The 19,142-nt window shown below is 39.3% G+C and overlaps 1 protein-coding gene across 1 annotated transcript; it reads right to left on the reverse strand.

Annotated features, from left to right (window-relative positions):
- Nucleotides 1-3,134: 3,134 nt before the first annotated feature.
- LOC102668333 (uncharacterized) lies at nt 3,135-7,338 on the reverse strand. The gene is made up of 2 exons (XM_006601497.1): nt 7,232-7,338; nt 3,135-3,447 (listed from the first exon to the last, which is right to left on the reverse strand). The coding sequence occupies exons 1-2, from the start codon at nt 7,336-7,338 to the stop codon at nt 3,135-3,137; spliced, it is 420 nt and encodes a 139-aa protein (XP_006601560.1).
- Nucleotides 7,339-19,142: the final 11,804 nt, after the last annotated feature.

Below are 19,142 nucleotides of genomic sequence, written 5' to 3' on the forward strand. Positions count from 1 at the left end.
AGCACACCATGTAATCTGACAATCTCACTAATATACAGGGAGGTCTACTTCTCCAAAGAAAATCTGATATTAATGGGAATAAAGTGAGCAGACTTAGTTAGTTTGTCAACAATAACCCAGATAGAATCTAAACCTCTAGGGGTTCTAGGTAGTCCTACAAAAAAATCCATGGAAATACTGTCCCACTTACACTGGGGTATCTCTAGAGGTTGTAACTTCCTTGAAGGTCTCTGATGTTCTATCTTAGCCTTCTGACAGACTAGGCATGCATAGACAAACTCACTAACCTCTCTCTTCATGTTGGGCCACCAAAACATTGTCTTCAAATCCTGATACATCTTGGTAGCACCAGGATGGATGCTCAAATTACTCTTATGTCCTTCCTCTAGGATCATCTTCCTAAGTTCAGGCACATTGGGAACACAAATCCTATCTTGAAGTCTCAAGACTCCATCCGATCCAACATTTAAACTACTATCCCTTCCTGACTCTATAGCTTCAAACTGAGTCCTTAGAAAAGGATTAGTCTTTTGGCCTTCCCTGATATCTCCTAGTAACTCACTCGTGATCCTCAAAGTTCCTAATCTCACACTATTAGGGGTAACCTCACATGCAAGGCTAAGGTCTCTAAATTTTTCTAGGAGATCCATCTCTTTAACCATCAAGGCAGACATATGTAGGGATTTCCTATTCAAGGCATCAGCCACTACATTGGCTTTCCCAGGATGGTAGCTAAGCTCAAAATCATAATCCTTAAGAAACTTTAACCATCTCCTTTGACGCATGTTCAACTCTTTCTGACTAAACAAGTACTTAAGGCTCTTATGATCACTAAACACCTCAAACTTGGAGCCAAATAGGCAATGCCTCCACATCTTAAGGGCAAAAACCATAGCAGCCAACTCCAGATCATGGGTGGGATAATTCCTCTCATGGGTCTTGAGTTGTCTAGAAGCATAGGCCACTACTTGGCCATTTTGCATCAACACTCCTCCTAAACCCATCTTTGATGCATCACAATACACCTCTAATGGTTCTCTCGGGTTAGGCAGAACAAGCACTGGAGTGGTTGTCAATCTTTCCTTAAGGGTCTAGAAACTATGCTCACATTGGGTATCCCACACAAAAGCTTGACCCTTACAAGTCAGTTTAGTCAATGGTAAAGCTAACTTGGAGAAAACTTCTATGAATCTCCGGTAGTATCCTGCTAAGCCCAGAAAACTCTTAATCTCAACAACGGATTTAGGACTCTCCCACTAAAGAACGACTTCTATCTTAGAGGGATCTACAGCTATACCCCCTTGAGATATCACATGCCCTAGGAAACTAACTGTCTCTAACCAAAACTCACACTTGGACAACTTAGCATAGAGTTGTCGGTCCCTAAAGGTATGCAACACAATTCTTAAATGTTCTTCATGTTCCTCTCTAGTCTTGGAGTATACCAAAATATCATCTATGAATACTACCACAAAACTATTAAGGTAAGGGTGAAAGACTCTATTCATGTAGTCCATAAACATACCTGGAGCATTAGTCACACCAAAGGGCATGACTAGATACTCATAGTGACCATAACGGGTCCTAAAAGTAGTCTTAGGTATATCCTCAAACTTCACTCGAATCTGATGGTAACCTGACCTAAGGTCTATCTTACTAAACACACAAGCTCCTACCAGTTGGTCCATAAGGTCATCTATCTAGGCAAAGGGTACTTATTCTTAATCGTCACCTTATTCAACTGGTAGTAATCCACACACAATCTCATGGTCCCATCTTTCTTCTTCACTAACAACACTAGTGCTCCCCACGGGGACACACTAGGTCTAACAAACTGCTTATCCAACGACTCCTCTAACTGTTTCTTAAGCTTAGCTAACTCTATAGGAGACATCCTATAAGGGGCTATGGATATGGGTCCAGCACCAGGTACTAAGTCTATGGAAAACTCCATCTCTCTCTCTCTCTCTCTCGGGTGGCAGACCGGATATATCCTTAGGAAACACTTCGGAAAACTCTCTAACAATAGTGAGGTCACACATGGAAACCTTTGTCTCTATTTCCAAGCTAGACAAGATCATGTACACTTGAGCATCTTCTTTTAAAGATGTCACAACTTAGTTGGCAGAGATAAACATCATATCCTTACTCACTCCAAAATCATCAAACACCACACTTTTATCAAAATAGTTTAACAAGACATGGTTGGAAGATAACTAGTCCATACCAAGAATAACATCAATCTGGCTCAAAGGCAAACAAATCAAATCAATCAAGAATGTTCTACCAGAAATTTCCACAAGACAATCCAAACACACATAAGAAGTTAACATAGAACCACTAGTTGGGGTCTCTACCACCGAATCTTTATTTAAAGAAGACACAAAAAGCTTAAGTTTGCCTACACACAAACAAAATATAAAGGAATGGGTTGCACCATAATCGAATAGTACAAGTAACAGAATCCCATTTATGAAACATTTACCTTGGATTAGATCTTTGGATTTCGAGGATTCAACACTGTTAAGGGTAAAGACTCTTTCAGTGGCCTTCGGTTGTCTAGTTTGACCGTTTAGGCCCCCACCATGTTGCTCCTTCTTGGGGTGTGGACAATCTCTTTGAATATGTCCTTTCTGTCCACAATTAAAACATGTTATGCCTTTATCGGGGCAATTTGAGGAAATGTGCCCTGGCTTACTACATCTGTAACAAATGATATGAGTGGGGAAAGTACTGGGTTTGCTACCACTACCACCCACAAATCCCATAGCAAAAGTCCTCTAACTATTGGGACGGTTACCATATTGCTTAGGAGGGGTCGAGTATGGTTTTCCCCGATGTTGAGGTCCATTATTTTTGTTCCTCATTGGACCTATACTCCTATAATAGGTCACCCTGTCTCGAGAGTCTTCATCCCAAATCCGACACATGTTAACCAAAAGTGGAAACTGACGAACACCTTGGTAATTCACAACTTGCTTCACTTCAGGTCGCAAGCCATTCAGAAACTTCACACATTTGGAACTTTCACCATCTCTCCATTGATAATGGGGAAAGTATCTCACCAGCTCCTCAAACTTGGCTGCATATTTAGCCACAGTCGTATTTCCCTGCTTGAGCTCCAAGAACTCCATCTATTTCTTGTTCCTAACATCCTCAGGAAAGTATTTCTCCAAAAATACCCTATTGAAGACATCCCAGGTCACATCTTGACCTTCAGCCTCTAGGCATTGGCGAGTATTCTCCCACCAATACTCAACTTCTTCCACTAGAGTATATGTACCAAAAGCAACCTTTTGCCCCTCCGGACATGCCATAACTTGAAAATTTTTCTCAATTTCCCTTATCCAATTCTGAGCACCATCAGGGTTGTATCCCCCACTGAAAGAAGGAGGATTGTTTCGTTGGAAGCGGTCCAACCCTTGGTGTGGCGTCCCTAAATAATGACTGGCTTAATAGTAATAAATTAAATAGCATAAACCATGGGAAATTTTTTTTCTTTTTCTTTTTCTCTCTCTCTTCCTTTTTGTACTATTATTCATTTCACGATAATTAAATTCAGAAGGAAACTCATCACTATAGAGTCCTGAATGGCCAGTTCACAACTCTATTCGGATTCATTTCTTTCTTATCACTCATAACCTCTAAACTATTTTACTCTTTCAAAAATATACCAGCCATCATTTAGGTCGTCACGTGAAAAATAATAAGATGCGGTCGGTAAACTCTTTTCAAATAAGTTTGTCAACATTTCCTTTTCAAGTAACAAGATCAAACATAATTATATTTATCATCTAAAACTGTCCAAACTATGGGAGTTCGCAAAATAACATAGTGACATCCAGAGCAAAGGTAACAATTGTGGTGGCTTCAACCACAATATATACAATCATCAAAATTTCTATACAACAGGTCTACCCACCCAAAAATCAAAAGAGTAAACCTAGCAGTCTGAGCTAGATACACCCACCCACAAAAAGTATGTACGCCTAGTCTAAGGAGCCGTCTGCTATGATGAAGAGTCGTCACTATTCGCTGTCCCTCCAGGGCCGCTCTCCTCTGTGGAGTCTGCCTCAGATGCTGACATAACATCCTCTGTAGAATCGACATCAAGGAGTGGGTCCTCATCATCCTCTGGAAAGTCAAGGGCATCCACAACAGGTTCAGGAGGTAACTCCTCTGGGTCCTCTTCAAGATCTTCTTCAGAGGATGACACCTCTATCACTTGAACCGGCTCAACTAGTCGATATGGAGTAGGTGTAGATAGTATCCACTCCACAGGCTGCTGAAGTGTGCGTGCGGTTTCCTCCGGATGTACTAATGAAGTAGCAGTGAGTCGAATTGTGCCACGAAATCGGCACCTCTCATTGCCTTCGAGGGTCTCCCAAACACCCTCTAGGCACTCCATCACCACGCAATCATGGATCAACTGCGCTGCCATCGCGATCTACAAGAGATAAAAGAAAGAGGGTAGACTCTTTGACAAGAAATCCAACTGCATAGGTAACAATACAATGCGTCCCATAACGGCTACGCATAGTCAAAATGTCTTTCTCAAGGGATTTCCTCTCTGGTAATCGATTACCAAAGTATGTAATCGATTACCAGTGCCCAAACACTAATACAAAGCATGTGCACATTGGAAACTAAAAATTACACTGTGTAATCGATTACACATACATGGTAATCAATTACTAGTGCCCTGTCACCCTGTGTAATCGATTACACCCAACTGGTAATCGATTACCAGTGCCCTGTCACCCTGTGTAATCGATTACACACCATTGGTAATCGATTACCAGAGGCCATTTTAACATCCTGTCTCCATTTTTAAGCCCTGTAATCGATTACCCACGAATGGTAATCGATTACCAGAGGCTAAATTTCATATACCACCCAAGATACATAGCTGGCCAGCCGCCACACAAGCCTCCTTGCTTCGTGGACTTTGTTCTTTTATTGGTTGACTGCTAGGAGCTCGCCTGTTTAGGTACGTCACAAGTTCTCACTGACTGACTATGCCCAGGTTGGGTTGGGATTGTTCAAGCTTGGTTTTGGGCAATAGCACCCCACCTGACGTCCCCAAGGTCTCTTGACCCCCGCGACATATCTCCAGGTACCACTCTTTGGTCAACAAACAAAAGTAGGAAGACTGACTCTTCCACGCTTTCTCACATCAAGCTTAGTGGATTATGGGGCACCCATCATATGTGGTACTAGGTGGCGATCAAGAGATGACGCAAATCAACTCTCCCACTTCCACAAGTCAAACATAAACACACCATCCCCAGTTGTCCACCTTTCAACTGAGCTCACGCACTCTTACATAGCCCTTATCCTCGTTCCTCTCAGCACTGGGTCCCCATCAACCCCTCCAAGCTTCCAAAATATTCAAACAATTCAATTCCAATTATCATGAAACTACCCTAAACCAAGAAAATAGAGTAGAGGCAGAAAACTCTGCCCAAAACTCATTCAAATTCCACAGTTTTCCCTACTCAAATACCCCAGTAACATTCTATTAGTTCTGATTCGTTAACCGTTGGATCGCCTTGAAAATTTTACTGGTGGTTCCTAGTACATAAATCTACATTTTGACCGTTGGGATCTGCTAGAAAATGCCTGGAACACGAGATGTACTACTCTTCCCATGACTAGCAATGCATAACCATTTTTCTGCACTATGTTAAAAAAAACTGCTGCACAATTTTGACAACATTTTTCTGCATAATATGGCAGATTTCGAAATCCAACTTGCCCACATCCAATTTTAGTCAAATTGGATCCTACAAGTCCTAAATCATGTATAAATCATATTTAAACAAAAAACAAGCCTCAGACCAAGGCAAATCAAAATATAGGTATCCGAAACCCACCAATTTAGTGAATTCTCTAGGTTTGAAAGGTGAAAATGAGAATTGGTTAATTTTGGGGTAAACTCTCATCTTAATCAAATCTATAACATTGATTTAGACTTGCTCAAACTGGTTTTAAGGTGAAAAGTCCACCGATTCAAAATTTGACCTCTCAACACCCAATTTACCTTATAAATGGTTCTTTTCTTTCACATTTGTCACTCATTTTTCTCATTTGCTCTGCCCAAGCCTTCCTACAAGTCCTAATTGACATTCTAAACTAGAATCAACTCACTTTAGACTCCAATTTCCACTAACCCCAAATTTGGTTTTTCTAACCCTCAAAATCTCACACTTTTCCACTCACAACATCATCATTCTCACAATTAACCCTAAGTTAACTCTCCCCATCATCTCTACCAGTTTTCTATCAACAATTTCAGCATACAAATATCACAAAACATCATCATATAACCCTAAATCAGCATGGGTAATTTTACTCACATCAAACATGTCAAGTTTAACATGATTTCAACAAATTCCTTCACAAATGACTATCCTAAGGCAATAATCTAGTAGAACTACCCATCATATCTCCCAAAAACCCAACACCCACGAATTTCATGTGAGAAGAAGTCCACCCATACCTGAAATTTGAAGCCCCACAATGTAGAGGTGTGCTCCAAGACTCCGAAAATGGCTTCTCTTTGCAATTTGGAGTAGAAATGAGGAGGAATTTTGAAGCTTTAATGGACAACAATGGTGGAGAAGAAGGAAGAAGAAAAGCAACGTGGGAAGAGAGGAAAAGCTTCTGAAATTTGCTGAAGGAAGAGAGAGAATTTGGCTTTTATTTTAAAAAAAAGATTTTCTTTTTTTTTTCCTTTTTTTTAAAGGCACTTGCCACATGTCCTCTTTTAAGTGGAACAAAAGGGTCCACCTTTTTCCTTTGATTTGACTTCATACTCAGCCACAAAGGAGAAAAAAATTTTTGACCTTTTGAATGCTGAAATCCAGCCTCGGTTTGCATGCCGCCTCTCTGGTTCCAGTTCCTCGTAATTCTCTGCACCCGTCGGGGCCCGTTTTCGAAAGTAGGCAATATATATATCAAAACGCTCAGAATGAGACCCTGAGTGTGGTTCAGAGGTTGGTTTGTTAAATTTTAAGTTTCACGCAAAACGATAATTTTTAGACTAATTAATTGAGAATTAATCTATAACTGTCCAGTTATGGATTACTCTTCGTTAATTAGTCTAACCCGCGTATCTTTCCCCCAATGTACATACTTCTACCAATAATATATATATATACACTGAAAAATTATAATTATTTAAAATGTAACACTTACAAAATTCCGGGTAGAAATTCTAGGATGTCACACTTGGTACTCAACAGCTCCACCGACTTCTCCCCTGTTTGGATTCCTTATAGCCTGAGCTAAGGCTTGAAGAGCATCAGCTATCACATGATCATTCCGTCCAGCCATCACTCCCTATACACACCAGGGAGTTAGACATGGAAGGAGTACACACAACAAAAGTACCACACAAAAATCACAACCATCACAAGTTCCTACTTGATTACTCTTGAGAGTTGATGCCTTGAGACATTAACACTCACTTTCCATCATTTGTATTTTTTGATCACTTGCCATATCATCCCATTGCCCTTCACAAATTATATAGATGGCCAGTCTAATAACCGTGACACGACATTGAAACTCATGATATAGCAGACATTAGAAAAACAAATCCGATATGACTACAACAATCAAATCTCTATAACTCATGGAAACACAACAAGTGAGTAAGTTCTAATAGCAAACAACATACATCAAGCATCCAACAACGCAACCAGAGAATGCACAGAAAAACATAGTAGACTCACAACTCACTGGCCAAAAGGTTCGACCTGCTCTGATACCACTAAATGTAATGACCCACCTCGTCGCTACGATATCACCATCCCAAACCGCGATAAATTCAATTTTGAAATAAAAACTCCCTTAATTTTTGCTTATGAAAATAAAGATAATTTTTGTCTTGACTTACATTCACCAAACCATACACATTTACTTAAGAGAATAGTAATTCAGTACACTTCATACACATAATGGAAATTAAGTCTGTTCATACATATAATTAAAATCTGAGATTTACATCTTTAGCTCAACAAAAGGAATCATGAACCAACTATGGAGGAGTTGATTAACAAAACACAACTCTCTCCCAAATCTAATCCCAATGTCATCACGTCAGCTCGGCGGCTCCACAACAAAATCTCACTTCGTGCACCCTACTGCTGTCATTCTGCTTCCACGAACATAGTTCGCGATCATCACAGGTATCAACCACACGATACAAAATTGCAAAGGTGAGTTCATTATAAAAAGAACCAATATTAAAATCCAAATAACCACAATTAGTAAGAAAACATAGGCAAACATCATGAGCTTACACAACATTCGTTAATCAACACACACATTCAACAATTATTCATCATCCATCCATGGATCCAATCAACTATGCTCAAAATGATGCATGCACCTGACCTCAACTCTCAGATGCAATGTGGTATGTACCGTATCCAATACCAAGGAAATAGCCTAAGCGTGTCCACACGACACCTCACTAAGGAAACCATGCAGTATTTGTCGAGGCCACCCAGTCATGCACCGTAACTCCCCCCGCCCCCTCGATGATCAGCCTGGGCCACAATGGAGTTCCCTACCAAGTGACACACCCCCTAGTACAAAGTACATACTGCCACAGTTTATACTATTTCCCATGTCATATGAGGCATGAACCATGGGCGTCATCAAGTACCTAACCATGGAAGAATTAAAGCTCCTAAGCATTCCCTCAGAAATGCTTAAATTATTTAACCACTCTAGTTTCCCACACAAGGGACATCCGACAAGGTCAGCGCACCCCCCCCCCATGAACATACACAACATACAATGTATGAACATGGGTGTCATCAAGTACATGACGATGGATGAATTAAAGCTCCTAAGCATCCCCTCATAAATGCTTAAATTCTTTAACCACTCTATTTTCCCACACAAGGGACATCCGACAAGGTGACTGCACCCCCCCCCCCCACAAACATACATCACATCCACGTACGAAACATGGGCGCCATCAAGTACATGACCACGGATGAATTAAAGCTCCTAAGCATCCCGTCAGAAATGCTTAAATTCTTTAACCACTCTATTTTCCCACATAAGGGACATCCGACAAGGTCACTGCACCCCCCCCATGAACATACACAACATGCACATCTCAATGCATTTCCAACATCATCAACATTCCATTTCAATGTCATTCTCAACATAAACATCATCTTATTTCCATGACATCACCAATAACCATAACAACCTCATTCCATATTAACATAACCATCAATAATAACATCAATTCATGTTGACATGATCACCATTAGCAATGTCATCTCAAATCAATATCATCATAAATATCAACATCACCACATATCAATTAAAGTCATCAATAACAACATCAACAGTAAGTCGCATTCTGCATATACATATTTCTTTCATGCCTGAGATTCACACTCCCCAGGTCTTCAAACAACACAAGTCAAATAAAGACAATAATTTCATTCATCAACAATAAATATATCGCATCCTATTCGTCAAAAACATAGTTTTTCTTAAAAACTAGCATGCACATCAATAACAATTACATCACATTCCATTAGTTAAAAACGTTGTTTTCTATAAAGGAAAATCAGCATGCAACAGGGACAGACATATATTCTCATAGCTAGGTTCCCTGACCCTAACTACGGTGTCAAAACGGTAAATTTTATAATAAACTCCCCTCACCTATCGTGAGCTCCTTGTCGGTTCCTCTTTGCGTCACTTAGAGGCCTCTCTTTCGTTCACGCTTGTTGGTCCAACGCAAGTCTTTATTATGCCAAAATGAAGGAAATTACTATGGATTTCAGAAATAAGGTTAACAACAATATTCTGAGGCAAATACTCATGTCATTACCTAAAAAGGCTAAGGGCGTTTCGGATTCTACAAAAGGAACATCATTTTAAATTCCGATCATGCCAATGTGATCGGGGTTCAGTGAAGGTCACGAAAATAACACCCATTTCATAAAAAGACAACTTTTACAAAGTCTCTTTCTCTAGGATTTTCCAAAGGAAGCGTAAAAACATACAATGGTGGTTCCAAAGTAAGAAAAGATGCAAAGACGAGTTGAATCTAACAAGGAACAAGCGTAGAATCACGGTTACCTCGAAGAAAACCATGAAGGTCAGATTGGGCTTCATTCTCTACCGAAACCACGAGACAAGTTTAGAAGATTTCGCTCCGATTGAAGGGTTCCTCTCGGTGTGGGGTTTCAACGGAGATCTACGGCGGTTTTTGGTAGCTACTGGTGGTTGTGGGTGGTGAAGAAGAAGCTTGGGATGTTGGGGAAGGGTTTTGGAAGAAAGAAGGAGAAATGAATGACTGTTTTCCAAGGTTAAACGAAAAATAAGACTTGAAACACTCAAGTATTTCTGCTCTCGGGAAAAGAAGCGTTTCTCAGACACCAGAAGACATATCACAGATCGCACCGGTCAGATCGTGGAAATCTGTCCTGTGAATCTTCATACCAAATTTCGATAAGATCCAACGGTTAACAAATGCAGGAGGGCGATTTTACCGAGAGATCTTTAGGCAGCTTCCTTGAGAAGCTTCCTTGTGAGGCTTCTTTGAGAAGCTAGAGTTTTAACTACCCACACCCTTCTAATAACTAAACTCACTTCCTTGAAATAAAACATGGATAAAACAACATAATAAATAAAATTAAACATCAATTATAATTACTAATAATATTTCAGGGTGTTACACTCCCAATAATTGATCATTGTGTTCGAAAATAATTTGTAATTGAGTTATACATGTTTTTGTTATAAAAATTTAGCAGTGCTTCTGCTCTGTAGCTATAAAAATTTCTTACACACTACTAAAATTAGATAATAAGTATTCTTTCTATCTATTTATTCATTTCTTATTTATGTTTTTGTTTGTTTCTAGGATGTCATTCGGCTAAGTTTTTTCTCTCAACCCGATGGCCCATTGATGGGATATGGTTCCTTTAAGTCCTCACCACTAGTTCAAGGGTATGTGAGTATGTTTGCAGTCCTAACATGGTTTAAATGTCTTCTTGTGTTGTTATGTTGACTTTTACTTATTGGTAGTATAAAAGATGGAATATATCTTGGTCCACCACCAAAAGAAAAGCTTCCCAAGGTACATTGCTATCCATTGTCAACCTTTCAAATATTGCCACTAACAGTAGTGACAACAATTGTAAAATTTCTACAGAATTCTCCACAAGGATCTCTTTTGCTAGGGGAAATTTCATATGGGAAGCTATCCTTTGCTAATCAAGGAGAGAATAAAACTGCAGAAATCCTGTATCATATTAGATTTCTTATATAGTTCCTCTAAATAAGGTTACTCTTTGCCTCATAAAGTTATCTGCCTTCATTTCTTGTTGTATGCTTTATGAAGTTAATTGCACATCCCATACTCCTAAGTGGTTGTTTTGAGCTAGCTAGCACTGGGATGTGCTGTAGTTGAATCAACTATCATATAATATATGACTGATGTTAATGTCTAATTACATATCTTTTGAAAGATCGATGAGGACAAGGGATAAGGTTCTTCCTTATCTTCCAAGAAGAATGTTTCAGAACATTTAAAAGAAGAGGTACTATGGTAGTTATACATTAGTAAAAGAGCTTCCTTTTGGTTTTTATCCTATTTCATGTTTTACTTATGGTTCAATTTATGCTCTTTTTGCATCTTTTTTCTTCTTGAGGCAATTGCATTATTATCCATGTTCACATTGTTATACTTCAAAAATTGCATTATTTGAAACATTGGTAAATAACTGAGAAGGAGGATGTCTAAAACAATGTTAGTTACACAGAGGTGAAGTTTGTTAGTACACCTTATACTGAATTTATTTTATCATTCATGTGTGTTTTAATGCCTTTGTCATTTAAACAAAACATGTATATTGTGAATTAGGATAAAGTATATGTTATTGTCAATTAGGATAAGGTATATGTTAGTTGTCTTGTCATACCCTAATTTCGTCTGGGGACCATTTGTTTGGTAGGATGCAACCTTCGTTTGACTGCTTCGAGGTACTTAACACCCCTCGTCAGGCAATCCGTGAAGTTCCACGACATTCCGGAAGTCAAAAAGAAGCATTGCTGCGCAATCCGTAAAGTTCCGCAACATTTCAAAAGTCAAGAAGAGCCTTGTTGCGTAATTCGTAAAGTTTTGCAACATTCCGGAAAGGAAATGGGTGTCGTTATGTAATCCGTAAAGTTTCGTAACGTTTCGGGAAGAAACCAGTAGAAAAACACGAAAATGGGAGTGTATTTAGCAAAATGGGAAGTGTAAATAAAAATGAGTGCATTTAGCAAAGCGGGGGAGGTGAACTTATCAAGATCCTCCACGTTTTGTTGGAAAATGGTTTCCGGAGCTTCCGACACTTTCGTAATGCTTCTGGAAAATTCCTAAAACTTTGAGTAAGCCTATTTCACTTAATATTGGTGAAAGAGAAGAGGAAAAAGAGGGAAATCAAGTCCTATATGCTTCCGTAAAATTCCCATAACCGTAAATAAGAATATTTCACCTAATATGGGTGAGAAGGAATAGAAAAAAAAGAAGAAAGTCATGTCCTATATGCTTTTGGAGGAAGCAAATAGCAATTTTCAAATAGCAATTTTCAAATTTTCGAATCTGGGCCCTTCCAGAATATTTTCGAAGCAGGGTTGCTTTTGGAGGAAGCAACCCAACTCGCCTGGGTGAGCTGGGTGGCAACCTCCTCCCCCTTTTTTCTATAAATAGGCGAAACGGGGTTGTTCCAAATATCCCTAACCCCCCTGGCTATGCATGTCAGCTGTTTTGGGTGAAAAAAATTATTTCCGTGAAGAAAATCCAAGCCGAGGTGCTTCCATAACGCTTCTGAGACATTTCCGTGAGCAAATCCGTGAAGATTTTCCGTCATTCTTTACCCTTTTTCTTCGTTTGTTCTTCGTTCTTCAACGGGTAAGTTTTCGAATCCGAGACTTTCAATTCATTTTTTGTTTTTTTGGCTTTCATCTTTATTTCGTTCATTTTCGGTTTTCTTTTCTTTCGTTTTTAACGAGCTTTAACCGATCGTTTAAGCCGTTATCTCGCCTAATAAATGATAAAATGAATTTCAACCGATCATTTGCGTTGTAATCTCGTTTAATCACTGTTAAAACAAAATCTAACCGATCGTTCACGCTATAATCTCAGTTAAACCAAAAAAAGTAAAATAATAATAAAATAATCAAAATATCTTGAAAAAATAATAATAGAATAATCAAAATATCTTTGAATAAAATAATCAAAAAAATGAATCGGACATTTTTCTTTGGAAGTTTCCTTGGATCGATTGACTAATAACCAAAGTGAAACTAAGGCTAAAATCAACTCACAAATCAAGTTTTGTCCGCAAAAATCACTAAAAACCGTTTTAAGGTCCAATGCCTTAAATGGTCCTCTTTGCTTTTATCGGTTAACATGGACCGTTCAAAAGCATAAAATCAACATGTAACTTTACCGCTTTTGCAAGAACTACGTAGGTCTGATTTCCTCATCGCAATTGAGGATACGTAGGAGCAAAAGCCCCGCTTTTGTCGACCACCCCAAGAGATCGTTAATGGTCCAACGCCTTAACATTTCTCTCCTTTCAAAAACAAGAGATCATTAATGGTCCAACGCCTTAACGTTTCTCTCCTTTCAAAATCAAAAGATCGTTTAATGGTCCAATGCCTTAAACGACTTTTGTTTGGTCAAAATATATCTTGCAAAAAAGATTAAAACAACTAAACCAACGTTCAGTTCTCAAAGAACTACGTAGGTCTGCTTTCCCTACCACAATTGAGGAATACGTAGGAGCAAGGGAAACACCCTTGTCGACCACAAAAAGATAAAAAATACAAAAGGCATAAAAAGACATAAAAATGTAAAACGGAAATAAAACAAGTTGAAGTCATATTTGCACACTTGATTAAAGGCTGTCGTCCCTTGTGACGGGCGTGTGGGGTGCTAATACCTTCCCCGTGCGTAAATACAACTCCCGAACCTTTCACACTTAAAGTTCGTAGACCACACCTTTCCGGTTTTTCTGACGTTTTCCTCGAATAAACGTTGGTGGCGACTCCGCGCATTTTCCTCCCATGGAAGACGCACCCGTGAGCCCCGCGTCGCCCTCTCGCCGAAGGGTAGGTTGCGACACGTCTTATACGACTAACTTTTGTATAGAAAACATTTTCCAAAACTTGTATAGTTCCCCCAATTTATGGTTATTTTGTAGTGATTTTGTAAATAAATCTTGTTTTATTGTTAAAGCTGTATCTAGAATATTTCTATTGGATTTAATGATGAAATATGTGCAATTTCAGGTGAAAAATAGGCTAAGTCATGAAATGCTAAAAGTGACAATTGAGTTTAGCTCATCAGTGGGTTACGCGCGCATCCACCGCTAAGCGCAGCTTCAGCGCGCTTAGCACAACAGAAGAATTTGGCAGAGCATCAATATCAAGGCCATGCGCTAAGTGCGAGATCAATGCGCTAAGCACAATAGTTGTCTTCAGCCAGGCTCAATACACGACTGGCGCTAAGCTCAAATCCACTTACTCGCGCTAAGCACAACGTCGTGAATTCAGAGCCGATTTAAAGCATGTTTTGTGCAAAATTAGGGTACACCGTGGGTACAGATTTTACACACCTGAAGGCAAAAGATTTGAACAGAATTCTAGAGCACACCACAATGCCTATTTCGGGAAAAGAGCTATAGAGGCAACAAGAGGAGCAGCTTTTGTAGAGATACCTAAGTTTTGTAATCTCATTATTGTTAGGGGTTTTTCAGTAATGGTTGGCTAAAAGCCCTTGTTGGGGATTTCTAAAGAACAACTGATGTAATTACTTTAATATGTAATTGATTGTGTTTCTTGTGTTCAATGCTTTTTTTAGTGCTTAAATTATGTATGCTCTTGGTTTGATCAACCATTTATGTGCCTGGTTAGGTGACTTTAGCATTGGGAAATGTATTGTTGCCTTAGAACTTGAATGAAGCAGAATTGAAACTTAGTCTTAAATGACGGATCTGCGGATTAAGTTTTGGTTTTAAATATACTGTTACAATAATGTTGTTTGGTCTAAGTCTAGTCCAACAAGAGGGATCTAAGGACAAAGCTTAGGCTAAATTAGTCTAAACTTTCGTAAGCTATTTAAGCCGAGTCTAGTCCAACAAGAGGGATCTAAGGATGAAGCTTAGTTTAAGTTAGTCTAAACCTAGAAGGGCTGTCTAAATTAAGCCTACTCCAACAAGAGGGATCTGAGGATGAAGCTTGGATTGTTTCAGTCTAACTAGGGATCGAGGTTTAGTAATTTAGGCTACAACATAGAACACAAAAGCATGATTAATTAGAGAAACATCTTTATATACATCAGCGGGTTTGTTAGAAAGACCCAACACCTTTACCTGCTGCTGTTAGTCTTACTTACTTGCATTTTTATTGTTTTTAGCCTAGGCTTACTTTAATTTTGTTCTAAATCATCAATTATGAATGTTTCTTTCAACAATGCCTTATTTCTGAATTTAACCATGTCTAAGACTAGTTCCCTGAGTTCGATACTCGGATTCATCCATTTTAATTTTAAATACTTGACGATCCGGTGTGCTTTCCGGCAAACCGGATTTCCCTTGAACATATTTGTATAAAGAAAAAATGGACCAAAAAGTAACTACAGGGGAAATCCAACAAAGTATTTATGGCGTTGTTGCCAGGGAACTAGATTCAAGAAGAGTTTAGTTCATTTTTACAGCATTGCTTTATATTTTTCTCTTTGATTCATTGATTCTTTTGTTCATATTTTAGTTACTATATATTCAAGGGTTTTTTTTTGAACTGGATAATTGTTGTTCTGTTTTCTTGTATGCAAAGAAGATCTACTGCAGGTGATTTGATTCCCATTGATTTGGAGATTAAAGCCACTTGTATAAGGCGTAATTCAGAGAGAGTCAGAAAATTTTTGCAGGATTTAGAAGCAGCAGCAACTTCAGAAGAAGAACCTCGATCTTCTGAGGCATCTTCTAGTTTTCCTATTGCAGGGCATTCTCATATAGAACCTGTTGAAGACACAATCATGGCTGAAGAGCTGAGAAGAGTAACCCTGGAGGATTATTCAAGTTCTACTGTGCCATAATTTTTCACTAGTATTGCACAACCAGAAGTTCAAGCTCAGACAATTACATATCCTCATTCATTGATACAGCTAATTCAAAATAATCCATTTCATGGTCTGCCTAATGAAGACCCTTATGCTCACTTGGCCACCTATATAGAGATATGCAATACTATTAGGTTGGCGGGTGTGCCTGCGGATGCAATCAGGTTGAGTCTATTCTCATTTTCTTTATCTGGAGAAGCTAAGAGATGGCTTCATTCTTTTAAAGGAAACAGTTTGAAGTCATGGGATGAAGTGGTAGAAAAGTTCTTAAAGAAATACATCCTTAAATCAAAGACTGCAGAAGGCAAAGCTGCCATTTCTTCCTTCCACCAGTTTCCAGATGATTTGTTGAGTGAGGCACTTGAAAGATTTAGAGGTTTATTGCGAAAGACTCCCACTCACGGTTTTTCAGAACCAATACAGCTCAACATATTTATAGATGGGTTGAGACCACAATCTAAGCAGCTCTTGGATGCTTCAGCTGGGGGTAAGATCAAAATAAAGACCCCTGGCGAAGCAATGGACTTAATTGAAAGCATGGCTGCTAGTGACATTGCCATTTTGAGAGACCGTGCCCACATTCCTACCAAGAAGAGTTTATTGGAGCTAACCTCACAGGAAGATCTGTTGGCACAAAACAAGTGGTTGTCCAAGCAACTAGAGACATTAACAGAAACACTCAGTAAGTTGCCAACTAAGCGTCACTCTGCACAAACTTCACATTCTTCTATTTTACAGGTTGCAGGATGTACAATTTGTGGTGGAGCTCATGAATCTGGATGTTGTATCCCTAATGAAGAGCAAGTTACACATGAAGTCAATTATATGGGGAATCAACCCAAAGGAAATTTCAATACAAGTGGATTTCCAGGATTTCAGAATAACCAACCGTATCAACAGCAGAGACAGTGGCAAAATCACCCTAGTAACCAATTCAACAGAGACCAGGGTGGTTCATCTACAAGCCCATAACAGCAGATGCCTAGTCTTTATGACCGAACCACAAAGTTGGAAGAGACTCTAGCTCAATTCATGCAAGTGTCAATGTCTAACCAAAAGAGCATCGAGTCTGCAATTAAGAATCTGGAAGTCCAGGTGGGCCAGCTTGCAAAGTAATTAGCTGAAAGACCAACAAACAACTTTACAACAAACACAGAGAAAAATCCTAAAGAAGAGTGCAAAGTTGTGATGACTAGGAGCAAAATGGTAATTCAAGCAGAGGAAAGTAGAGCTGATCAGAAGGTAGAGGGATTTAAACAACAGCTGGCTGATGAATTGGCACTGGAACCGGTTAATGATTTAGTTGAACTTGAAGAAATTGTTGAGGAAGCAGAAGGTGATGAAGAAGGAGAGACACCAATAAGAGACTGTCAAGAGAAAATAAAGAAGGAAGAAAATGAAACACCAATAAGAGACTGTCAAGAGAAAATAAAGAAGGAAGAAAATGAAAAGAAAAGAAGAGAAATAAAGAAAAGGAAAAAAGAAAAAAGTTGAAAAATGAAAAACGAAAAGAGAAGGGTTGTTGATAGTGAAAAGAAGAAGGGCAAGAGTGAGGCTAACATAGAAAAGAAGAAAGAGGCTACTCCTATTGAATGCAAGGAGGTACCTTATCCGTTGGTACCCTCCCTGAAAGATAAAGAGCGACATTTGGCCAGATTTCTTGATATCTTCAAGAAACTGGAACTTACCTTGCCATTTGGACAAGCACTTCAGCAAATGCTCCTCTATGCCAAATTTTTTAAGGATATGTTAACCAAGAAGAACCGGTACATCCATAGTGACAGAATTGTTGTGGAAGGCAACTGTAGTGCTGTTATTCAAACGCATTCTTCCACCCAAGCACAAAGATCCTGGAGTTGTCACGATACCGTGTTCTATTGGTGAGGTTGCTATAAGCAAAGCTCTCATAGACTTGGGAGCCAGTATTAACTTAATGCCTCATTCCATGTGCCGACGACTTGGAGAGATAGAGATAATGCCCACATGCATGACCCTCCAGTTAGTTGACCGCTCCATCACGAGGCCATATGGATTCATTGAAGATGTTTTGGTGAAGGTTAAACACCTTATATTTCCAGCTGATTTCGTTGTCATAGATATAGAAGAGGATGCTAACATTCCTTTCATCCTTGGCTGCCCATTCATGTCTACTGCAAGCTGTGTGGTAGACATGGGGAAGAAGATGCTGCAGATAGGCATAGGAGATTAGAAGATCAACTTTGATTTGTTCCATGAGGACAAAGATCCACCTAGCCAAAATGTCTGTCTTAAAGTGCATGTGATGGAGGAAAAAAGACCTGAGAAGAAGGTCCTTGAAGTAGGAATTCTGTTGGATCCCAGATAACAAGATGATGCGTCAAGCTAGTGACGTTAAAAGAGCGCTTACTGGGAGGCAACCCAACTTTTCTTTCCCTTTTCTATTTTTCATTCTTATCTCTTGCATGTAATCAGGATACCTTGCTTGTGATTGTGATTAATTTCAGCTTGTTTAGTAATGAAAAAGGGGTTTTAAGCTTGTGTGAAGAGATAAAGAGAAAAAGACTTAGAAAATTCTTGCAATTGTCTATCCGCTAAGCGCAGACCTTGCGCTAAGCACTCAGTCTTCACGCGCTAAGCCGAGCTTGCTCACAATAAGCGCATAGACCCCTGATTGGTTGGCTGAATAGTTCAGCTAAGCGCACATCACTTCGCTAAGCCCTACATCTTCACGGTAATTGAACCTTAACCAGTGGGCTTAGCGCGTGGATGATGTGCTAAGCGCCACTTCTTCTGTGGAAAATTTTTATTGTAGCAGTGCTAAGCGTAGTATCCTGCGCTAAGCCCCAGATCCATTCTGTAACTTGAGTTTTTAAGCTGGGCTTAGTGGGACAAGAAGCGCTAAGTGCCAATCTCTTACAGGTTCTGAATTCTTGGAAGTGCGCTTAGCGCGCCTGTTGCGCTAAGCCTGAACTACTCTCTGTAAGTTGAAGCTTGATAGTACGCT

This window comes from Glycine max, chromosome 17 (genome assembly GCF_000004515.6).
Source record: "Glycine max cultivar Williams 82 chromosome 17, Glycine_max_v4.0, whole genome shotgun sequence".
Classification (NCBI taxonomy): domain Eukaryota; kingdom Viridiplantae; phylum Streptophyta; class Magnoliopsida; order Fabales; family Fabaceae; genus Glycine; species Glycine max.